Source organism: Chinchilla lanigera, unplaced genomic scaffold, assembly GCF_000276665.1.
Source record: "Chinchilla lanigera isolate Chin_1 unplaced genomic scaffold, ChiLan1.0 scaffold00046, whole genome shotgun sequence".
NCBI classification, from domain to species: domain Eukaryota; kingdom Metazoa; phylum Chordata; class Mammalia; order Rodentia; family Chinchillidae; genus Chinchilla; species Chinchilla lanigera.
Genome location: NW_004955447.1, coordinates 17,153,763 through 17,177,699, shown reverse-complemented (window position 1 = coordinate 17,177,699; position 23,937 = coordinate 17,153,763). Strand labels below are relative to the sequence as shown.

The following is a 23,937-nucleotide window of genomic DNA, read 5'->3' as shown; positions in this document are numbered from 1 at the left end:
TTGTTCACACTAGTAAGTGCCCAAAGAGGGGCAGCTTCGGAGAGGGAGAGAGACTCTGAGGGCAAAGGGACTTGTCCTCTGAAACAATCTTCTGCAGGTTGCTTTCAGCTTCTCTCCTTTACCTTTCAAAGATCATTTGAAATAGGCAAAACCTTGGAACCTTGGTAAATACCGTACATGCAGAAGAGGATTTTACACAATGAAGATGTGGTCTTTGCCCTAGGATGACTTCCACTCAGGCTCAAAGAAGGTGAAGCTTGACCTCCACACTCTCTCTGGGGGGTATTCACAGCAGCACCCGTACATCCACTGGCAGAAACCATCACCCTATGGAAATTCTCTGCAGGGGACGCATGTCATGGGAGTTTACAAGCATCTAACAAAGAAGAATTCCATGCAATCAACCAGAAGAATCCAAATGCTAGCTCATGGGCTCAGGGTTACTTCCAGAGGAGAGGTTCTCTAGTCTGACCAGAGATAGCTGTATAAGTAGTTGTGCAAGTAGCAAGCTGACTGTGCCCCAGACTCAAGTCCATGGTTGTCAGAGTGCAAAGTCTCAGTTAGAACTCAGGAGTAGGTTCAACAGATCTACTGTACAGCTTTGTCATAACTAGTAACACAATGCACTTTGCACTCTTAAACTGCGAATAGGTTTTGAAGAGTTTCCATCACACAAGAAACAGGCATGTGAAGTAATAATGTAAATTACCTTGATTTAGTCGTTCCATGGTACATACATGTTTTAAAACACGGTGAGTGTGCATACTATCACTTTGGTTAATTAAAAATAAATAAAATTAAAAGCTATTTTGCTTAGATAATACTTGCTGAACAAAAGTGATTTTCAAGATCAATAAAGCAAAGCTCCTGATAAACAAAAGCGATTCTCTACACTTCTCTACGTGACATATTCTCTATATGACAACGCAGCTACCAACACGAAGGCCTCATATAAGAAAGGAAGGAAAACGCTATCTCCTAGTCACCTCTTGGTTTTTCCAGCTGAAAGGGCTCCTGATGTGTCAGCTGTTTCATGTCTTTAATGCCTTTCTAAGAGCAGGGAGAGATGGTCTGGCTGATCGGAGGGATCCAGAATCAGGCCCTACATGTATTCACATCTTGGTCTTTGGCACTAAGCACCCAGGGATGGGAGGGGAGGGGAGAGAGTGGGTATCAAGCATCTGATGACTAATACATAGAATACATTTTGGGAAATGCTGGCTGCGACCTAGTTAGGAAGCTGGAGTGTGAGGAGGTGCAAGGGCAGGGGTGGGGGCCCATGCTTCCCTGAGGGGGGGTTTCCTCTCAGAGAGCTGCTGAGGGACCTGTGAAAGACTCTGACGCTGCAACTCACACAGGGACTGGATTTCTGTCAGTCTGGGGTTCTTCCCTCACTGCAGCTTTTTCCTGTGCATATCATTATCAGCCAAGTGTTCCTCAAACCTTTCTCCCAGGCTTCCTCAAGATTTGTGGGCCACATGGCTGAGTGAGAGATGACAGAAACTCCTGCCTGGCTTGGGCCAGAGTATGCACCGGCATCCTCTCTCCCAGGACCCCACAGGTCCCACAGCAGTCTCCTTCTAGCCTTTCCCTCCCCACTTCTGCTTTGCTTTACCCTCAAATCCATGGCCCCTGCTTCCCCATGTTTAGGCACATTCTGGCGCCCAAACCATTCCCCAGTGAGAAATGAGGGGACGCATTGGTGTTCTCACTTTCTCCCTACAAAGCGCCACCATTTCTTTCCTCCTGTTATGGCTCCTATTTAGATGGCTTATGCACTTACAGGTAGGGCTTTTTCAGAGGTGGGTGGGTCTGGAGTGTGTGATGCTGGAATTGATGTGATATTAAGATTAAGGTGTTAGTACTGTCTGTCTTAAGTAGTCTAGATAAAAAATAAGGGATAAGGCCTGGGGATAAAGCTCAGTGGCACAAGCACTTGCCTGGCAAGTGTAAGGTCCTGAGTTCAAATCCCAGTGCCAAAACAAAAAAACAAAAAAACAAAACCTCAATGAGATAAGAAATAAGGGATAGAAAGTACTGCGGTCACTACTTGCTGTTTTGATACTTTTTGCCTGCCATGAACTGTTTTTCTTCTGTGATTCCTGTCTGTCATGTCACCATGTCTTGGAGCCAGCTGATTATAGAATAAAACATCCATAAACTCTGAGATAAATAAACCTTTTTTCTCTTAACTTGTGGATGTTGAGTATTTTGTCTCAGCACTGAGAAAAAAAAATAACTAAGACAGAATTTGGTTCCAGGGAAGTGGGGTCATTGCTGTGACTATACGTGACAATGTGGGTCAGAAGTCTTTGGGACTGGTTGTGGGAAGGGTTTTGAAAGGTTCAGCTGAAAAAGAAGAGCTGGAACATCTTAGGCTGTCTTTCATGGGAGATTCTGGTGAGAGTTCATAAGACCAGAAGGCTGATAAAAATCCTGCATGTAAAGATCAGGCTCAGGAAGTTTCTGCTGGGAAAAACTGCATTGGTTGTTGGACTCCAAATGATGTGTATTATACCTTGGCAGAAAGTTTGTCTGCATTTTGCTTGTATACAGAGACTTTGCCTGAGACTAAGATTAAGGGTAGTGGACTAATTATTCTTGCAAAAAAATTTTTCAAGGAAGTCTAATGTTGAGGTGGTGGCATGGCTACTGTTGGGGGCTTTTAGCCAGATTAATTTGAGAATCAAGAGCAAAGAGTCCAACAGAATGATTCAAAATGTTATGAGTTTGGCCAGAAAGGAAGCTCTAGTAAAGCTGTGGACTGCAAAGATGAAAGAGAGGAAAAATTGTTTCTAAAAAGGCTAGCAAGAAAAAGCCAAATATTTCAAAAAAAGACAACAGAAAAGATGGCTTGAGGGCACCACAAAAAGCAGAAGGACTCCACCCTTATCAGCCTCAAATTTGCAAAAGTAAAAGACTTTGCTTTGATAAGGGAGACTGAGAGCACCAAGCATCATGTTCCAGAATGGCGGTGGCCTAGGAAAGTTGTTCCTCCAAATTTAGTTCATACGCACTGGACCCCTACAGCCAAGAGAGAAGGAACCTGCCTACTGTTCCAGCTGGTGGCAGATCTTAGTGTCATCCATGTGGTGCTGGTTTTAGGTGCATGCTGAATGGAAGACTTGTGAGGACAAGAAGGTTTCCATCCAGATTTCAGAAGAAGGCGTGGGAGCCCAGGCAGTATGCCTCTGAGAGGTCAATGTGTAAAGCTGTGTGTGTGAAGCCAAAGGTGCAGTAGAGACCCCAAAGTGTTAGAAGAAGCCAAGAACATAGATTGTCCAAGGAAATTTGCAGGGAGTAAGCAAAACCAGCCAAAGAAAGAGCTTTGGCTTTTAGCCATGAGAGCTAAAACCACCAGAAGTGCCATAAGGGCAGAGCCACCTAAGCCCACTGGAGTTCACAACTTGTAAAAGATTACCAAGGATGCTAAAAGTAGAATTGTGGGATTTAATGTGTGCCCTGGCAGATCTTGGTCTTTCTTTGTTTCTATTCCTTGTTATCCCCATTTATGACTTTTAAAATAAAAATGTCTATCTTGTGCCATTAAATGTTAAAAGTGTTTAACTTTCTTTTCATTGATACAGCTAAGATTTTATGTTAAATCTCAGAGAAGATTTTAGATTACACTTTTCAACAATGCTAAAACTGTCAACACTGTGGTAACTCTTAAAGATAGACTAAAAGCCTTTTAGTAAATGCCTTTTACTAAATGCCCCCTTAAGTATTCAGGGATACCACGGGCAGAATGTTATGGCTTGTGTGTAGAAAGCCTCATATGGTCAGAGATGGGGCTTTTCCAGAGGTAGCTGGATCTAGCGTTTGACATTGTAATTGATATGATACAATACTAAGATGAAGGGCACCAAGATTAAGGGTGTGAGCGCTACCTGTCTGCTCGAAGTAGCCTAGATAAGACATAAGGGATAGAAAGAGCTGTGGTTGCTCCTTCTGCCCACCATGAACTGTTTCTCCTCTGTGATGTCACTCTGCCATGCCACCTTGCTTTGAGCCAGTTGATTACAGATTAAAACCTCTATAAACTTTTTTTCTCTTAATTTGTGGGTGTTGGCTATTTTGTCTCAGCAATGAGAAAAAAAGTAACTAAGACATCTCCTCTCTCTTTTCTCTTATTCCTGTAGTAGGCAGAACAGTGACCTCCAAGATGTCCATTCCCTGATGGGGATGTGAATGTAGTCTCTTGCATGGCAAAGGAGCTTGCAGATGTGATTAAATCAAGGCGCTCCAGAGGAGGACACAATACCTGATTATCAGGTAGGCTCTGCATGGGTCCTTATGAGAGGGAGGCAGGAGAGTCAAGGTCAGTGGAGATGTCCCGGTCACAGAAGCAGAGGTCAGAGGGGCAACGAGAAGATGCTACCTGACTGGCCCTGAAGACGGAGGAAGCCACAGGAGACAGCCAACATCTAGGAGCCGCAAAGGACAAGGAAAGGGATTCTCCCCTACAGCTCTGCTGACCCCTTGATGAGAGCCTGGTGAGGCCCTCAGAACTGTATGGTAACACATTTGAGTTGTTTTAAGTCTCTAAGTTCGTATTTGTTACAGAAGCAACAGAGAACTAATACAGCTTCCCAACATTACAGCATGTCAGACAGGGGAGTGGGATGTGTGCAAGGGGAGCTCTGCCCGGCTCCCTCCTCGTGCTCCTCCCCTCCCCCACCCAATCTGGCCCTGGTCTTGACCCTGCTTGGACCAGCACCTGTCAGTCTATCTCACCTTAAACTGCCAATGTACTTCCTTCTAACAATACCCCTCATTCCCGGGTAACAGTTTCACCACAGGTCACAGATAGAGTCTTCCCCTTCTCCTTTGCCCCCTCCTCCTTCCCAGGACGCAGGGAGGGAGGACATTCTAATCTAAACCCCAGCATTCATAGAAGCTCATCTGAAAACCCATGTTAGAGGCATTTGGCCCAACATCCTGGGAAGAAAAGAGTCCACTGGCACAATCAGCATGGGAAACATGTGCTACGCATTATGCCCAGGCCCTTGCTTTCGGTACAAACTGAGAGACTCCATGCATGTCCCAAAGGACAAAGACTCAGATTCATGACCTGAAGTATGTGACCTTTAAAAAAATACCCACACCTGCGTCTTGCCCTGGTCATGACAAGAATCAAGATAAATACCAGGCTCCAAATTTCCTCTTACAAAATAATTGTGGTATCATTGTTCACCCTTGACTTGGTACCTCACATGTTTTAACAGAAGTGCTTGCGTGGCTGTTCGAATGAGGACTGCCAGGGACACGACAGCTTAAAGGGACAGAGTAAGAAGTAGGCAGGGGGGTTGGTGGTGCCAGCCACTCACGGCAGCAGGCACACCATCACCCTACCAGTAATGTGTGACTGGGCCAGAAAGCTAGCCACAAGTCACTCAGAGGACGTGAATTTTCTAAAACTTCCCTTGTTAAGACTTAGCTGAGGGGCTGGGGATTTAGCTCAGCGGCAAAGCGCCTGCCTGGCAAGCGCAAGGTCGTGAGTTCGGTTCCCGGTACCGGAGAAAAACCAAAACAAAACAAAAAAAAAAAGACTTAGCTGAAAACATCTCACATCTTCTCAGAGAAGATCTGGGCCTTGTCAGTTCTGGTACAGAGGAAAATCTAATAATCATGGGTCAAACTGAAAAAGTAAGCAATGCTGTCTTGGTTACTTTTCTCTTGTTGCCGAGACAGAATACCTGACACCCAGAATGAAGGAAGGAAAGGTTTCACAGCTCACAGTTTGTGGAGGTTTCAGCCCATAATCAGCTGGCAAGATGGCATGACCCAGGGACAACAGTTCAAGGTGGCAGAAGACAGCAAAAGCAACAAGTGCGTAAGAGGGTGGAACAAGCCTCTTTTCCTCCCTCATACTGTATGCCAGCTATCCGCCGACGCCTACATGATCTCCGTGGCTTCCTCTTCCACAAACTCAGGCTGTTTACAAAGTAAGGACCCTGACCCTCCACTGAGTTAAATTTCTAAACTTCTCAAGTTGACACAATATATCAACCATTACAAATGCTGACACGGAGACCTTTTGGGGGAACCAGGATCTCAGAGGAAGCTGTCAGCAGCTCCTTCTTGTATCTTGCATGCTTCAAAACACACATATAGGAAAGAAGTCAATCACAAAAGGACAATTGCTACATGATTCTATTTCATACGATGTATTTAAGAGCAGTAAATTCATAAAGAGAAAGTACGATGGTGGTTGCCCAGGGCTAGGAATGGGGAGTTCTTGTTTCATGGTGAGTTTGAACTTGGAAAGAAGGGTTCTTTTTTTTCACTATTCTCTTTAAAATAATAAAAAAGAGAGAAACTTCTAAAGATGGATGGTGCTCATGGTTGCACACAGCACTTACTGCCACTGAACTGTACATTCATTAATGGTTAAAATGATAGTTTCTGCTATAATTATTTTACATTAAAACCCTGTAAACACACATGCACACAACTGTTGTTTATGCCACTGACTCTCAGCACGAACACCTGGTGGGTCCTTTCATTAGTTGTAAAGAATCAGACAGAGGAACAGGCAACCTGTGTGGCTTCTGGCACCAGAAGCCACCAGCCCCGCCCTCCGGACTCGTGAGTGTCCACTGCACCCGCAAGGGGGCTTCTTGGAGTGGCAGGAGTGGGGAGCCTACCTTGTTTGGAAGTGGTTCTGGAGGTCGCAGCGCTGCAGCACCTCAGAACAGTGCTCCGTGAAAGGGCAAGTCACCAGCAGCTTGTTGAGGAGCTTGTTGACCAGGATGCTGGACTTCTTGCAGTGCTGCAGGACAATGGGCTTGCGGTCCACGGGGCAAAAGTCCTTCACCACCAGGAAGTTAGTGAGGCAGAGGCTGCAGTAGGTGTGTCCACACGGGGTGTCCAGGGGCTGCAGGAAGGCCTGTAGGCAGATGTGGCATATGAGGTCATCATCCACATCTTCCACGTAGGTGTAGCAGTGGTTCTCTTCGGGGGTGTGGACTTGGCCACATACCACACACAGGGGGTTAGCCCTCGGATCTGGGTCATCGGCAGGGTCTGGCTGGTTCATGGTTGCCTAGAAACAGTTTGACAGGAGGCCCAGGAAAATGATATTCCTTCAGGAGGAAGTCAAGACCTTCCAGGAGCTACCTGCAAATGTAACAGAACAAGATGACTTATCTCTGCCTCACGGCACACAGAAGAATTATCCTGGCATCAGCAGGAACAGTGCTGCCAAGGGACAGTGGACGGAGCTATGGCTCCGACAGTCCGGGATTAGCGTTCACTCTGGAGTGACTTTGGCTCAATGTGTCCAGCTTTGCCCCTCATTTGAAAGGGAGCAGTGTTTACCTAAACATCTTCATGTTGGTGTGGTGAAATCATTTAAGTAATATCTGTGAAATGCTGTGAGCAACTCAAGAAAAATGTGCTCAAAGAAATGTAATTTGTTAATCAAATTAAATAGGTATGTGACCTATGTGTGTAAAATTCCATCAGATCAGACAAAGGAAAGAAAAGTTAACACTCTAATGGCTCCTTCTACCTCATCTTTCTTCTCCAAAAATCAGGAATGAGAAATTGTAGGACATCAGAGCCTTCAACCAAATCATAAGAGGAGAGACAAGAGTCACTGGGGCTTCTGTATTCTTACTATGGTCAGAGCACTGTTTTCTTATGCATGTATTTCATGCAGCCAGTTGCTTATCCATCATTGGCTCAGTGTGCTCTGCCCCGGGTTCAAATCCCACCACCATCATTGTGGGCCAATGATTTCAGCTCCTGATTCCACATCTGCAAAGTGGAGATAATAAAAGGCGACTTTGTAGGACTGATGTGAAGACGAAATGACATGTGACAGAAAGTTCTTAGATTTGTGCTCACCATTTATTTTTTACTATTTGTTTGTTTATTTATGGTACTAACTGGTACTGAACCCAGGATCTTTGCACACATTATGCAAGATCTCTGTCCCCGAGTTACTACCCCAATCCTTTTGGAGACAGAGTCTTGCAAAGTTGCCCTGGGCAGCCTTAAACTTTTGATCCTCCTCTAAGTAGCTGGGGCTGTAGTTGTGACCATTACACCTGGTGCCCTGCACTTACTAACTGTGCAATGAGTAGTCGTTACTATCTTCACATGTATTTGTTGTAGAATTTTGTTTTCAGTCTAGCTCCATTGGCTGGGAAACTTAAAGACCTAATTTCTAGAAGGGGTCTTTTAACTTTGTTCTAATAGTGCTGTTTTATTGCTTACAAATTTCTTTCGAATCAGTAGAACACTACCGCTATATCTCTGCTGTCGATAGGAGTCTAAAATAGTGGAGCTCTTAAACATATTTGACTTACATCTAGGAAGGCTCTCAGATAGTCAGTCAATAAATATCTTTCAAGCAGCAGCAGTGAGGCAGGTAGTGGGCTGAAGTGGGATCCTCTGAGGGCGCCATGAGAGTTGTGCCTCTGCTCTCTCAGAGGACCCCCAGCCCCGGAGGAGGTGTACATTACACAACTAAGCAGGGGCCCAGGTGAGCAGCGCTGGGTCAGTCCTCATGATGAGTAAAAATCCTGCCTCCTCCTCACCCTGACTCAACTTTCTTCTTTTCCAAAAGCAAATAAGAAGATCTTATGCTTTCCACAAGAACGTGAATCACATAACAGGAAACTAGCCACATGTGGAAACAGCATGGCAGTCATAAACTGTGCTACATCTTTTTTCTCTTTTCCAAATAAAGTCTGAGGTTGTTTGTACAAACACAGCCTTATCTCAAAAAAAAATACATCAACTTCGAACTTTCATTGAGTCAGCTCCAGTGTTTACATTGCTGTACTGTGCGGGTGCGCCTGGAAGAGCACTCTGGAGGAGGAGCTGAGGTTAATGGTTGAATGTGAAAACACTTAGAAATCACAGCGTCTTACTCAGCACCAGACAGGACCACAGAAGCCAAAGGTAAAGGGCACGGGGAGGGGTGAAGGGGTTTCCATGGAGAACTACACAGTTGCTATTTGTCTTCCAGTCTGATGGAAGGTACTGGAACCTCACAGGAAATGCTTTCATTAATGCCATAATCAAGAAAATGGAATCAGGCCACCCGAAAGGTTGTCACCCACTATGGGGGAAGGAAAAGGGTTCATATGTGGTGAACTGAAGTCAGGCCAGTGGTGGCAGCCCACGGCACACTTGCTGCAGCATGCTGTGTGTGGCGCTGAGAGCTGTCAAAGGTTCGCCATCCCTGCTGTAGGTCTTACGGTTTCCTCTGGAAGAGTTTGTCGTGTAGCCCCCGTGTGCTCCCGGTAACACCGAAAACACGCTTCTGAGTCTTTCCCGTCCCAGATTTTGGGTTCTCAAGCTGTGTTCTAGAAGGTAACAGATGCCTCACAGTCTCCACGGAAGCGAAGGAAGGAGGAGACGGGGCGCATCCCTGCTCACTTGCTATTGCTTGGAGGGCTCCCAAAGGCCACATGCTAAGGGCTTGGCCCCCAGGGTGGTGATGCTGAGAGGTGGGACCGGGCGGGAAGTCCTTGGGGATGAGTCCTGGAAAGGAATTGTGGGACCTGGGCGCTCAGTCTCTCTCTGTTTCCTGGCTCATGAAATGATCAGATTTCCTCTGCCACACCCTCCTGCCATGAGCTACCCGCCCTGCCAGAGGCCCAGAGCAAAGGGACCATCTGACCTTGGACTAGAATCTCCAGAATCAAAAATCAAACTAAACTTCTGTTTTTATGAGTCAACGGCCTCAAGTATTTCATGATAGTAATAGGAAGCTAATATATTACCTCTTTTGCAACCAGTCCCACGACTGTATTCATTTCATTGACCCCTCAGGTTCCTCATAATGTTACACTCAAGAAACCTTAGCTAAACAAAAAGAAGAAACTGTAAACGACCAGAATAAGCCACATGAGATCTCTTCCACAAGTAGAGTTCTATGACCTGTGCTAATTAAGAGGAATGTTTTTGTTTTGTTTTTGATGGTTGCAGGTTTAGAAATATTCTTTTTTTTCTTTACTTCCTAATAGCTTCTTGAGCACTTGCCATGTGCCAGGCAACATGTTAGGAGTTGATAGTACATCATTTAATCCTCTCAACACCCAAAGGCCTGATTTGCTTTTAATTGAACTGATGAGGAAACTGTTTAATTTAACTCTCCAGCCACACCGAAGCACAGACCAACCAGGCAGGGCTGTCCGGTGCTACTTTTTGCACTGCAGCATTCCAGACCCCGTCTCCTTGTATCTTTCTTGACTATAGGAGTCAGAATGCCTATTGTGCAATAATCCAATACAAAATTCCAGGGAAATCAGAAGGTTTAAAACATCTCTTTGGGTCCCCTTTCAAGTAAATATGTTGAAGATGGGGGTGGGGCTCAGGACTCTCTGAGCACTGCGTTGCCTGAGGCAGACCCTGAGGAACCGGCCAGCCCAGCGCAGGGCGGGCTTCCGCCCCAACCCCAGCTCTTCTCCTTTCCCTTTTCTTCCTTTTCTCCTTCCTCTTTCCCTCCCTTTCTCTCTTTCTGTATCTGAGGCCAGTTTCAATTCTCTGGCACTTACCCACGTAGTAAACCAATTTCTTAATGTATTGTTAATGTAAACACTGCTGTATATATTTTCTAAATTTACTTTAGACTAAATAAAGCCTATGTGAATAAAAACAGATTGTGAGCAGATTGACTGAACACGCAGTTTGGCTTCTAAAGCAAAGATTTTTGAAAATATGATTAATGTCATTTACCTGGCAGTTCTTTCCAGCGCCTATCTTATAAACACATACGATGCACTGTGCTGTTAGGACGCGGCCAGGCCTCGCTACCGAGCTGAGAAGAAAGGACCCAAACCCACTGACTTAACAGGTCAGCTATTCTCTCCCCTAGAAAGCTCGAGAGGACCCGCCGGCTCTGAGGTCCCTGGCTCAGGGTCCGCAGCAGCCTTCCGGGCCTGGCTGCTGGAAGCGGGAGAGCTGTGATGAGGCTTTTGTGCACGATACCGCACAAAAGCGGAAAAGCGGGCTCCTTCCCTGGGCGTGCCAGGGGAGGCACTGAGACGACCCGCCGCTCTGTTCTAACTTAGACGCCCGAGTTAAATTTCAGAGATACGGATCACCAGAACTGCCAACACAGCGCCAACAAAACTCCAGGAGAAATAGAGATCTCCATCTCAGTTTGTCCACCGTCTCCGCTCTCCCTCCCGCTGCTTTCTGGTCCGGCCTAGACAGACGCTGCTGCGTGTGGTTTTCAGACTCTGCACCGCCCGGCTGCCTCGGCCTGCCTTCTACTGCGGTAACAGAACACCGCGGACCAGGAAGCCCGGGAGCACGCGGGACTCGCTGGCGAAGGCCTCCGGGCACAGCCTAGCAAGCCGAAGGGCACGTGAGCTCCGGGGCACTGAACCTCAAACTGCTGCAACTAACCGCCCCAGTCTAGAGCCTCCGTCCACGGGGGAGGGCAGAACCCTGGGCACCTCACCCCCCTCACCACTGTCACAGCTGCACAACTCAACGCGCGCTGTAGAGAGACCTCCAAACCATAGCACTGGCTGACAACAAAATACAGACTAGGGCGAAAAGCTGCCTGCTGACCCAAGAGGAGCTTGGGCGATCTCATGTGTACCAGCACCCGCACTACACAGCCTTCAGAACAGTGCTTGGAAGACAGTCGTGTGGCAACAGCAAAGTTTCCGGGTAGGATGACCTGTGAGGACAAAGGAGTCCCCAGCTTGCTACTGCCTCCCTTCCGAGCAGAGCTTTACGGAAAATGGTCGTGTGATGCAGTCGTCACAGTATACTGTACAGGAAGAGCAACTGGACAAGCACACCATTTGGTACGCTGCCCTGGCAGTGTTTCCTCCTATTAAAGAACCAGGTTTGACCCTAAATCAGCTCTTAGAAGTGTCTGAGTCAACAGTTTCCTAACAATGGTAAGGGGATTCCCTGGGACTGAAAAGAATGCAGGATGAGTGTGCAGCTCAGCGGCAGAACACTTGCTCAGCCCGCGCAAGGCCCTGGGTTCCAACCCAGCACCGCAAAAGCAAATTAAAAAGATGAACACACAACTGAACAAAAATAAAAGGAATCTATCCACCTTACTGATGGCTGTGGGTTTCAGTGGTATTTTAACCTTGTCAAAGATGAAACACCGTAGCCACAGACTCTGAACTGAAAAAAATTTTAGGAGAGGATCCTTAAACAAAACAGCCCTTTATTATTTTATAAAATAGATGATTCTTTCCTTGGTATTAATTCTAAGTACTGGTGTGGGAGTCCACGTATTAAGCAAAAATTTGCCTTCCCAGAACTCCTGTCCTCCCTCCACGGGTACAGTACTATCCCTGGGACCTTTGGAGTACATCTGGATTCCTATTCTTTCAAGTAGTAGAGAGCAGATCCGTGTCCTCCCCAGGCCGAGCAGCCTCAGGTTAGTGCACATGTGTCCAGGTTTCTGGACTCCCTAATGTGTCAGTGTCTCCCTTACAATGCACAGACAGAGGAGCTCACAAATGCCAGGCGCTGCTGCTCCCTTGATCTGACCATCAGACAGCCCGAGACTGCACCTGCTTTCTCAGTAGCAACAGCACGTCGTGCAGGGGGCCAAGCAAAAGACACTGTCTCGGGGCTTGGAGGGACCCGCACCTGGCTGTAGGGGTTGGGGAGGTGGAGAGAAAAAAGAAAAAATATACAGTATGTGGTTAAGCCTTCATATGTGAGGGCATTGATCCACAGGCTTAACCATGTGTGGATAGAAAATATCCCAAAAAAGTTGCATTTGTACAGAACGTGTAGACTTTTTAAATTACTACATTATATCCTTAAAAAACACAGTATAACAACTATTTACATATCATTAGACTGTATTAGGGATTATAAGTAAATCTAGAGATGATTTAGATATGGGGAGGACACGGAAGATTACATGTAGATATTGAACTATTTTACATAAAGAAGTTCAGCACCTGTGAATTTCGGTATCCATGGGGACTCTGGACCAATCTTCCTGTGCAAAGCAAGGGACAGCAAATCCCCCTCTCTCCATATATACGGATTTCAAAGGCAATAAGGCAGATATGTACAGGCTTTTAAGAGCTGTGAACACAGTTTAGAAAAGGCAGCTGTTTAGTGGCTCTTGGTGGATTTATCTGAGCAGGAGAACATCTTCAGCAGCTAAACAGTGTGGAACATCTTCCAGCTAAACTGGAATCCACAGTGCATCCTCATTTCCCAGAACAAATGGTATTTGGGGAATTTGGGGCTCTCCGATTTGTAAGCATTCCTTTATTCTGATAAGTGTCATTTCAAAATGTACTGATAATAAGTAACAGAAGAGAACTGGAGACCAAGTAAGGGAATAATCAGAGATAATTTTTCCCACTCAGAGCATAAATACTCATTAATCTTCTCTTAGATTCTCTCATAAGTGAGACAGCTCAGTGACAGGCCAAGAAGGGATACTGCAGGGGCAGTGGGAAGAACTGGAAGCTGGAAGCTCAGACAGCCCCTTAGAAAAAATACACACATACTCAAAAAGGAAAGCGTCCAAGGAGGTAACACTGTCACCCTGGACCTTGATACTTGTCCCTTGACCCAGGGAGGAGTGTCCGCCGGAAAGCCCAGCTTATGGGAAATTCCTCTTTGCCAAGATAACTACGTTCAGAAAAATCTACTGAGCACATTTCCAAATCACAGACACATTTATCCCACAGTGCTGTGGTGTGCCAAGTAGCAATCTGAGGCAAAAGGAAAAAGTGCATCTTGATATACACGTTTTTGTATACTTTTTAATGGCTACTTTTTCCTGATTATTAAAGTGGTTGGGGAAAATATGGGAAAGAGAAACATAGGTATACTACACCTTATTTCATTTAAAGTTTAAATGTACTGAGAACAGAATTTTTAAAATAGTTTTACTGTCCTGATTTTTAAGGGAAGCAAATTCATCAATATTTTCAAAAGCTGCCTCTTTGCTCATCTCATTTTTGAGAAAATGAGGCGTCGGACAATTTCTCTCGACTAAGTGATGATCTTAAATAACTGCTACATAACCTAGGCTTACTGATCCTCTCTTGAAATTTAAATCAATCTGATCTTCTGCTCATTGTGGATTTTGTGCACTGATTGTGATTTTTAAAAAGACTGCATAACATTTGTGCTTACTGAGGTTTTTGGCGCCTTCCATTTTGTACCCCAGCTGAGTGCCTCACTTGCCTCACCCTAAGCATGGCCTTGTCACTAGTATTTTTATTTTTATTTTTATTTTTATTTTTTTTTTAGTTTTTCTCCGGTACCGGGAACCGAACTCACGACCTTGCGCTTGCCAGGCAGGCGCTTTTGCCGCTGAGCTAAATCCCCAGCCCCTGTCACTAGTATTTTTAGAATCCCAAGCACAGAAAGCAGGATAGCAAACCTCCAGCTCTACTCTCACCGCCTTTGTGCGTCTCCAAGTTTCCCTTTTCCCTGACCCAGTTGCCAGCCGGGTCAGCGACAAACCGTAGAATCACCAGCGCTGCCCAGGTGTGCCACTAAACCGTAACCCAGGTCGAAACTGCTGTGACGCCGCCCGATCGTGGTGCCCCATAGAGACTCTAGGTGAGCAGTTTGCTGGTGGCATCGTGAGGAGTTGCTTCAAACGAGAGGGAAGAAGAGAAACCTAACGCCAGGTTGCAGAGAAGCCCACAGAATGACCAGATCCTGTAAGAGCTTTGTTTCAGGAGTATGTAAGGGTTCAGTCAAGCAATGAAGACTTCTCTCCAGCCAATGTGACATTTTATAAATAGCGTGAGGCTCGGCCCTACTATAGAGGTGTTTCCTTTGTACTTTTTGATGAACTGAAGTTCAAAATATTTTAATCCCTTCAAAAATCCTAACGCTTTACTGTGTGTGTCAAACGCATAGGAGCTCACCCTATGCCAGATGACTTCCCAGTTAACTTTTTAGCTTTGAGAAACTGAGCTTGAGCTGGGTGCAGTGATGCACACCTGCAGCACCAGCATTTTGGAGGCTGACACAAAAGCAACGCTCAAGTCCAACGTTCAGGCCAGTCTAGGCAGCATAGTGAGACTCTCAAACAAACAAACAAACAAACAAAACTAAGCTCGGGCTGGAAGTGCCGTCAGTGTCAGAGTGCTTGCCTAGCATGCGTGAGGGCCTGAGTTCGAATCCCCAGCACCAAAACAAAACAAAAACTGAGCTTTAGATTTTCTGTTGATGATGCCTTAAAAATCTGGATGAAGCTCTACAAGGGTGAGTAGTTGCTTAGCTGGTTTCAAACTCATCACTGGGTCAATGCCTCGGTGCACAGATCACCGTCAGGAACACCGTCCTGAGCAGCAGTGCACTGGAGAACCTGAACGGGCCAGCAATGGTAATATCTTCATACAGCATCCCTCGCCCTCTAAAACAATTCACTAGCAGGGGCACGCGTCTCACTATCGCCCTGGCCTGACTGTAACTCCTAGATTGCTGAGGGGAAAGCAGCTGCCCAGGTTAGGGCCATAAAGGGCCGCTGACTTCTTTTTAATAAACAAAATTTGAATTAGTGAACTAAAATGCACAAGAGGTTTGACGAATGTGCGGGGGGCTGTTCCTCAGCCTGCAGACATACAAGCAATCAGGAAGAATTAGGTGCGCTAGTGGTCTAAGTAGAAGAGTCACACTTGGGATTGAACGATAAACCCGCGCTGGAAGTGTGTGTCTGAGTGCAGGTCGGTGGGGCACACGCGTCGCAGGGGGAAGGCAGGCAGCGGGGCTCACAGGCCACCGCAGAGGCTGCAGTCAGCGCTGCTTCTCCTAAATCAGTGGTCTCAAAGGAGTAAGTGACTCGTCAATGAAATCTGAAATCTGTGAGTGTCACTCACCTGCTCAGTGCTTAACACTAGGAAAGACAGAGGAAAAAAAACCACAAAGGGTCTTTAAAAGGGCCAGAAATATGTCAGGAAATTACCCGAAAATTGGGAATGAAAAAGAGACAGTGTAATACATCTGGAGTCACTAACTGATCAGATAGTCAGCAAGTGGGAAAACCGGGAAAGTGCTTGAATAAAGAGTCCCAAGTGGCTAGCCAATTAGATGCAGATTTTAGAAGCCGAAGAAGGCCTTTCAGAAGCAGGGTGGAGAACAGCTTTGCCTCTCTTGACGGGATTTTTAAAAAAACAGCCAAGTTTTGTGGAGATGGCAAGATGAACTCTCAACATTTCCCTGCTGTGTCCGTTCTACACGCGTCCACCAACTGCCGGGTCCGCCCGCGGCACCTGTCTTAAACGTCATCGTGGGATTTCCCTTAGGTAATCCAGTTTTATCATCGCCGGGTTTAAGTCTAATTAGGAAAACAGAGCTTACACATAAAAAATGTGGATGACATGATACAAGTATGACAACAACGCTTACCGGGAGCTTGAAAACACAAAGTGACTCAGGTGTCAGTGTGGGTACACAGGAGCCTAACATGCAGCGTTCTATTCAAAAAAGGCCACGTGCCGAACACAAGGAGTCATACGCAAGTCAGGCAAGTCTTCTCAGCAGACAGCTATGACATGCTCAGACCTCACCATCACGCACTGCACGGTTGCCGTGCCCTGTGCCAAGAGGCTATTAAAGAAAATTCTTGGAAGGTTTCCACTCTGCTGCTGGTGAAGGCTTTTGTGCTCCTGTGACAAATGATCGAATGCAGAAGCAGAGAGAGGTGATGGTGGACTTTATGTGTGCGTGTTGCAAGTCCTGCTCTCGATGGTAAGAAATCAGGTCCCCATCGCATGGGAGAGAAGCTGTGGTCACCGTGAGCGGTGTACGAGTCAACCCGGCATGTTAGGGCCTGTGGCTCTCTGGGTAGGGACAACGAGTTCTTTCGGAAGGGTAGAGGAAGGTGGGCAGGACGTAGGGCATAGGAAAAAGGAACTGTCGTGGAAGCTGCAGATCTCAAGTCTGGAGGTTAGCTCATCCGGACCTAACCTCTAAGCTTCTTAACCTCCTTCTGTCTGGAGCAGGAATTCTTTTTCTCATTTCCTTTTTAGAATATAACATAAAATAAAAATAACAATTGTTACTTTCAATGAGCACTTTGTTACTTGCAAGATAGTATGGTGGGTATTTGACGTGCATTTAATCTCTAAAACAATCCTATGAGATCAACCATATAACCCTCATTTTACAGATGAATGTATGTGCTGCTGAAAAAACACAAATACCCTTGTCATTTATTCATTCACTCATTCACCCACCACCCATCGACCCGTCTATCCACGTGGTAAACACATAGCAGGCAAAAAATATACCAAAAAATAGCCACATCAGTAACGAGCAGCTCATCAACACAGTGGGCAGCCTCCTGTGCATATGGGTAACTCTGATTGGTGGGAAGTTCTCCCTCATGTCAATCTGAAGTGTGCCTCTCAGTACCTAACTACCTGTGGTGTCCTGTGTCACGCAGGAAGTAATGAGATACGAAAACACGGCAAGTGTAGGAAGTCTGGGGGAGATCCCCGCAATCTGTGTTGTTCCTGATTTGCGCTCAGTGCAGTCTTCTGCGCTTGGCAACTTCCACGGTTTTCACGTCAATACCCATCCTTTGGGGACGGTAGATGGTTAAATCTCATTAACACCGCAACAGTGACACAGTCTTCCCTCCGAATAGTTTTGTAAAGCCCTTGATAGCTTGAAGGCGGTCAGAGGACAATAAAATTTGCCGCCCACATAAAAGCGAGTCTACGCAACACCAACACATAAACACTAAGAGTAGTTCCGTAATGCCGAGAAGTCCGGGAGCGCCCAGGCAGTGAGGGAGACCCGTGCGAGAGCCTCCCTGTCCCGTCCTGGCAGCACCTTACAGAGAGCCTTCCAAGTGGCCCAGATCCCAGAAGGCCACTGACTTTCTCCACCTTACGGGGGGAGTTCAAATGTGAAGAGGAGATTGTGGCTGAGGCGAGGGAGGAGAGGAGACTGAAGCGTGAAGCTGGAACTGCAGCTCCAAGAGGGTCTGTGTCCCTCACAGCACAGACGCCCACCGCCCACGTGCTCTGGACACGCCAGGAGCCGCCCAGGCAGCTACCCGGGCCTGGAAGGCCCAGATAAACAAGGTCGTCGGGGTCAGCAAGTTTCTCTCCTAGCCTTCTGGAGATCTGTTCTGTTCAGTCTTCCGCCCTCCACCCACTACTGCTCCCATCATTACATCCAGGCTGCTGTATAACGGAAGAGTCCACCTATAGACGACGTAACAGTTTTCCTGGGATAACACGAGTTAACGCTTACTGAACACTTCTCATCTGCCCGCCACTTCACATTCATCCGACTTACTTGCTAGTCACAACAGCGCTGAGCTGGGAAAGTATTCCAATTTCCAGATAACCTAACTGAAGCAAAGCGATTTTAAGCAACTTCTGCAGGCTTGCGATTACACGGCAGAGCGGGGCGTCAAACCGGATCAGCCTCCTGCATTCATCATGCCTTCCCTTCAGAAAATACCACTAACTGTGTGTGTGCCACGTCACCTGCCTACACATTTTACATATTTCAGCTCATTTCGTCTTCACGACAATCCTAGTGAAGCGCTGAGTAAAGTGGGTTAAAGACCCTGCTCCAGGGCACACAGGAAGCGTCTGGTGGAACTGAGTTTTGAACCCAGGTAGCTGGCTGGCAGAGGCCAGATCACTGTTCTAGAGCAGCAGCACCGCACCACCTAGAACTCAGTGGCTAAGGTTAGAATTTCCTAGGGAGGCACCGCCCGCCTAGTCCAGTCTGAGCCACTCACCTCGGTGGGCACCCCATCCAGCATCTGCTGCAAGGGCAGAGGCGAGTCGTGACGCCTGCCTTTTTAGCATGCTTTGAGGGCTGGGTGGGGATGTAGACAAGGACACTAAGGGGCTGGGCGGGGAGGCTGACGTTGTCTCCCAGAGTGCCCTAGACGAGCTAGCAGTAGGTTTCAGGTTAGAACCCATTGTCCTCAATCCATTAGTCGCTGGCTCTTGAATGGTGAAAACTTGTGTTATCTCTTGGGGACAGGATGAGACCAGAAGAAGCTGCCAGGGGCCTACAAACACACCTGCTTTTACCTAGTGAGTCAAGGTCATGGAATGGCATAAGATATTCTGCTAAGTAGGGCACCATACTGAACAGGCCCATGAGCCGCCCTTCCGGGGTACAGTGCAGGACCCAGACTAACCGCATCCCTGCCGGCGACCTGACCATCTGCACGCCAGGCGGGGGTAAAGCAGGCCCTATGGGTAAGACTGGAGCGACCAGGTCCCCATTGCACCCTGGAGATAGAAGAACTGGAAACGGGGCCGCCTGCCAAGTCAGATTACCACAAATAACAGGACATTCCCCTGAAGGCCTCTGGCTCTGCGGTGCCTGGAGTAGGGAGGAAGGAATATTCAGCTTCCCAGAGGCTTTGCCTGCAAGGCAGTGGGGACCTGGCTGCCTGGACATTTAATGACGTCACACCCTTTAAGCATTTCTCCTTCCTCCTGTTTTCTTTTTCCAAACTGCTGGTATATTTCAAGCGCAAGAACAAGCAAGGTTCCAACACATGCAGCCACAGCTCTTCTATCTCCATCGGCTCAGACCACATCCTCCAAGCGCCCGCGGAGGTTCCATCACAGAAGACTGCTCTGGACTGTACCTGGCCCTGCACTGGCATCAGGCACTGGCTACCTGACACTGCATATGTTAGGGAGCTCCTTTACCTCTCATGACCACGTTACATTACAAGCGTTACTAACTCTTGCCCTGCTGATGAAGTCACTGAGGGTCACAGAAGCTCAAGGATATGAGTGGAAGAGATTCTACAGTTTTCCTTTAGCTCTTATGTCCACTAGAACCCGGGCATGGAGTTACCACAGGCACCGTGGGTGGCACCCACAGGCAAGTCATCCAACAAACCAACTGCGCTCTAGACATTTTCACTCTGAATCCTAGCCGGAGGGATTTTTTTTCTTATATTGCGGGGTATAAGGTCCACAGCTTTGTTCTTTCAACACATTAAATTTATGTAATCATCAATTAACTGTTATGAAAGGAACTAATCAGCTCATAGTAACCCACAGAGAACACAATCTTGTGAATAAGTCTGGACTCTACAGACAGATTTTTATCCAGGTGATTCAGGTCTTTCTGAAAAAAAGAAAAAAGATTCTGAAAAAAAGATTCAGGTCTTTCTGAAAGACCGTATCCAGGTCTTTCTCTCTGACAAAGCTTTGAATCAAGTGAGAATGGTATTAAGGTATAAGCAGCAGTCACATCCCCCAAAAACATAAGCTCAGGAGAAAATATAAACACAAAGGTTACTCAAAGGAGAACATCACGAGCTTCCCAGAAGAGAAAAACTGGCAACAAGAGGAAGGCAGCTTTTTATTGGTAAGAAAGAACTTTTTGTCTAAGGCAAAAGTTTCCTTGGCTTGTTTTAATTCATACTCTTAGTAGTTTGAGATTTTAGGTGGATAAATAGGAACATAATTCTTAACAGACTGTTCCCTTACAAACTTAACTGCTAATTTAAATCTCAGAACAAGAAAACAGCTGATGAAAGAACTCAGACTAAATTGCCTCACCATTTTATTTTTCTTGTCAGGTTTTCCAGTTCGGCCTAGTAGGGAATATGATCCCCTCCAACCCCCCGCCTTGCTAACGAGGGGTTGTGGCTGCTGGCTTGTTAGGAACACAAGGAGCCCAGGCTGGGTGGTCAAGATAAAGAAAACAAAAATGGGTCTGACAGGTACAATCGCAGATCATGTCTTGGCAGAACAATCTCTTTGGTACATTTGCTCTTAACAGGAGACCGAAAGAGTTTTAGAAAATTAGAGTTCGAAAATGTAACCGCGTGTAGTTACACCCCGTGGCCTTGAAGGAGTCGTCTTTGCTTTAACCAAAGGTCGTCAGGCAGCCAGACCGGGCCTGACAGTAAACAATTCCAATCTAGGCGGCAAAATGTTTGTGAAAGGGTGCTCAACGAAGAGCAAAGGAAATGTAGACTTTTTCAGAGATGAGAGAGGGAGGAGAACTGGGCGGGGGTGGGGGGCGCATCCTGAACAGGCAACAGGATTTACCTGTGTGAGGAACAGGTTTTCTGAAGAAAAAGTACTGAATGTTGCGCAGGCTTTGGTCAAAATCATCCCTGGTGAGACGAGCAGGTACAAGGGAGGCAAAACAAGGCCCAAACAAAACCAAAAGCACAGCAGGCAAACGCAAGACAACTCTGAACCCTGTTAGCCCTCAGGGCCCATTAAACAGGCTGAACAGGTCCACCTCTTTGCGGTACATTTCAAAAGCTCCCCGCTTCTCTCCTTTCCAGCGTTTCACAAAATCAGATCAACTTTCTCAACAAGCAGAGGCTGGATTAACAATTAGGAGAAACAAAAAGGATTAAATATCTGGCCTGGGAGAACTTCATTGTACAACTAGAATGTCAAAGACATCCTCTACCCTTCCTCCGCCAAAGAGTTTTTCAGAGGGCTGAGCCCTTCGGCTTGTATTTCTCATTCAGATTCCTCGATCCATCCCTCAGGGGCCAGGGGCCTAAATGCCCAGAGGAAAATGGAGTTCAGCTCACCTTTCCAAGGGTCTCTAGGGCTCTCAAAGCAGCATCAACCAGGCAGCTCTCATCCCTTGTGGCTGAACGAAGCAGACTGTTAGGCAACCTCAGCAGTGACTAGAAGCCAGCTCGGTGGACAAGGGCCTGGAGGGACAAGGGCATTGGCTGCCCGCAGCAGGAAATGCGTGACCGCACGGAAGCCCGGCCAGATAAAGCATTGCTGAGACCTTAGCGATTGAAGCAGTCAGTCGGCCCCGCCCACTTGTCATTTACCTGGATACCTGCGAGCAGGTAGGCGGAGTCGCTCTGAGGACACATGAATCAGTTAGAGCAATTTGCTGTACGGAATTTACTTTCTTTTCCGAGCACAGCACGTGTCCAGCCCCATGAGAAGATCTGCGTTTATCAGCCCAAGGGTTTCCCAGGCCCTCCCCAGCTCTCACGGGTGCCGACATAGGAGTGAAAAGGCAGATTTAAACACAGAAGCAAGACAGCGCTTGCGTGGGCACAGAAAGGAGAGTAGGTGTGAAGAGTCACTGCTTAGACGTATCTGAGGTTCAGCCGGTGCCTTTTCCGGCGGCGTCTATTGAACCCCAAGTGGGGCGCCGTCCAGGATCACAGGTGGGGGGTGATCGCTCAAATTCAGGTCTTAAAAATCTACGTTCCTGGGCCGTGTTAAAGTCATCTTCAAGCACGCCTCGCCCCAGCGTTTAATTCCACGTTCAGGCATCTGTAAAACCGTGGTCACTCGTACCTGGGCTCGCTGGCAGTTAGAGTCACACGGTGGTTACAGTTCCCCACAGGTCTGCAATTAGGGGCGTTTAAGTGATTCAGACTTGAATGATCGCGCGGTAATAGGGCAACGTCGCCTCTGCCAGGCCCGGGAGGAGGCGTCGGAGCTATTTCCGTCCCGAGCGCGGTGAGTGACCCTGGGCGGGTCACGGCTGCCTCCGCCTCTCCCGCGGGACGTGGGGCGGGGCTCAGCCGCACCTGGGCCTGCGCGGGCGGCCGGCGGGCTGCCTACCCCCGCCCCGCGCTCCGGGCCGCTGTCCTTGCTGCGGGCTACGGCGGGAGTCCCTGGACACTGCTAGCTCTGGAGAGAGCTCGCCGGGCCCGGGCGACTCCCGCCAGGACAGCGGGCGCCCGGGGCCTCCTTCCCTTGGAAGGCAGTGCACGTGGAACACCCGCCCCCATGCCACACGCGCGCGCTCGCGCACATGCACACACATACGCTCGCGCACACATGTACACACGCGCGCACACACGCAGCACACACACAAGCACGCGCGCGCACACACATGCACGCATACACGCTCACGCTCTGCCCCTTCCTCCCGCCCTGGGGACGGCCCGGCGGGCTCTGACCCCGTACTGCGGGGGGCTCAGCGCGCTCGGGCGGGGCGGAGGAAGAAGCGCCAGGGCGGAACGCGGCTCCCGCTCCCGGCTCGTCCGCAGTTGCACAGGGCGGGAGCTGGGGATGGTGGGGCGGCTCCCCAGCCCCCCGCGGGAGCGGGCCTGGGAGCGCGGAGCCCGCAGAACCGCTCACGTTTCTATCCGCGGGAACGGAGGCAGGCCTTGCTACTCCCTTCTTAGGGACAGCAAAAGAACCAATCAAACCACCGGGTGGGGCGGCGGAACCTTCGCCCGCGGGTCTCGCGGGAAGCCCGCCCACCGTCGCTCGGCCGCGCGCGTGGGGAGGGGGCGTCGGCGGCTCGCGGACGGACGCCAGCCTGGGTTCCGCGTGCTGTCGTCACGCACACGAGGGAGCGGGAGGCGGGAGGGAGGAGAGGGAGGCCGCAGCGCGTCACTCGAGGACAGCCGCCGTCCAGCAGCGCCAGGCCGCCTCGCAGGGCCGCCGTCCCGGGGCAAGCTTCTTGGGGTCCTGCGCTTAGAATGAGCTTCAGAGGTTAAGAGCAGTATCAGTCTGAGGTCCACGATTCCATCGGGGCTGTGACACTATCGGGGAGGTATTTCCAAACCATCAGAGGAAAGGGGAAAATAAAACTCTGAAAGCCAGCGCGGAGTGAGTACTCACCCGTGTCGCGTGCTGCCCTGGGCACCTCGTGCAGCGGTCCCGCGGGTGCCAGGACCACTTGGTACCGTGGGGAGGCCGAGGGCTGGAAAGCCCAGAACTTGCCTGGGGATGACTTGCCTGGGGATGGCTCGCCCGGCGACTGGCAGGGCCTGAGCAGTTTCTAACCAGGGCCGTTGTTAACCTGGGTTGTGATTGGATGCGTATTGCCCGAGGTCCTAGCCGGCACTCGGCCTCTTCCTGTCCGTATTGAGAAGGAAGTGCCGTGGAAGCTGGGGAATGGCATTTGTGCGAAGGAAGGAATGTCTTCAATTGCAAACGGATGAGTAACGGGTGTATATAGGACACACGGGTATGAGATGCACTAGGAAGTTCATCACTCCTGGGGTGTTCTTCACATCGTCTTCTGGGGGCCTGTGAAACCAGCACCGAG

At 48.3% G+C, this 23,937-nt stretch overlaps 1 protein-coding gene across 3 annotated transcripts in view; it reads right to left on the bottom strand.

Annotated features, from left to right (window-relative positions):
• Window positions 1-23,674, bottom strand: part of Lnx1 (ligand of numb-protein X 1, E3 ubiquitin protein ligase) — a 111,042-nt gene extending 87,368 nt beyond the window's left edge. Inside the window, exons 1-3 of one of the 3 annotated variants that reach the window (XM_005392902.2) lie at window positions 21,491-22,465; window positions 6,986-7,122; window positions 6,651-6,892 (exon numbers count right to left, since the gene is read on the bottom strand). In XM_005392902.2, the coding sequence (XP_005392959.1) occupies window positions 6,651-6,892; window positions 6,986-7,042 (299 nt within the window). In that variant the 5' untranslated portion in view covers window positions 7,043-7,122; window positions 21,491-22,465. Of the gene's footprint in view, window positions 1-6,650; window positions 7,123-21,490; window positions 22,466-23,507 lie in introns of those variants that run through there. The other 2 variants (XM_013518520.1, XM_005392901.2) reach the window with 2 other exon arrangements.
• Window positions 23,675-23,937: the final 263 nt, after the last annotated feature.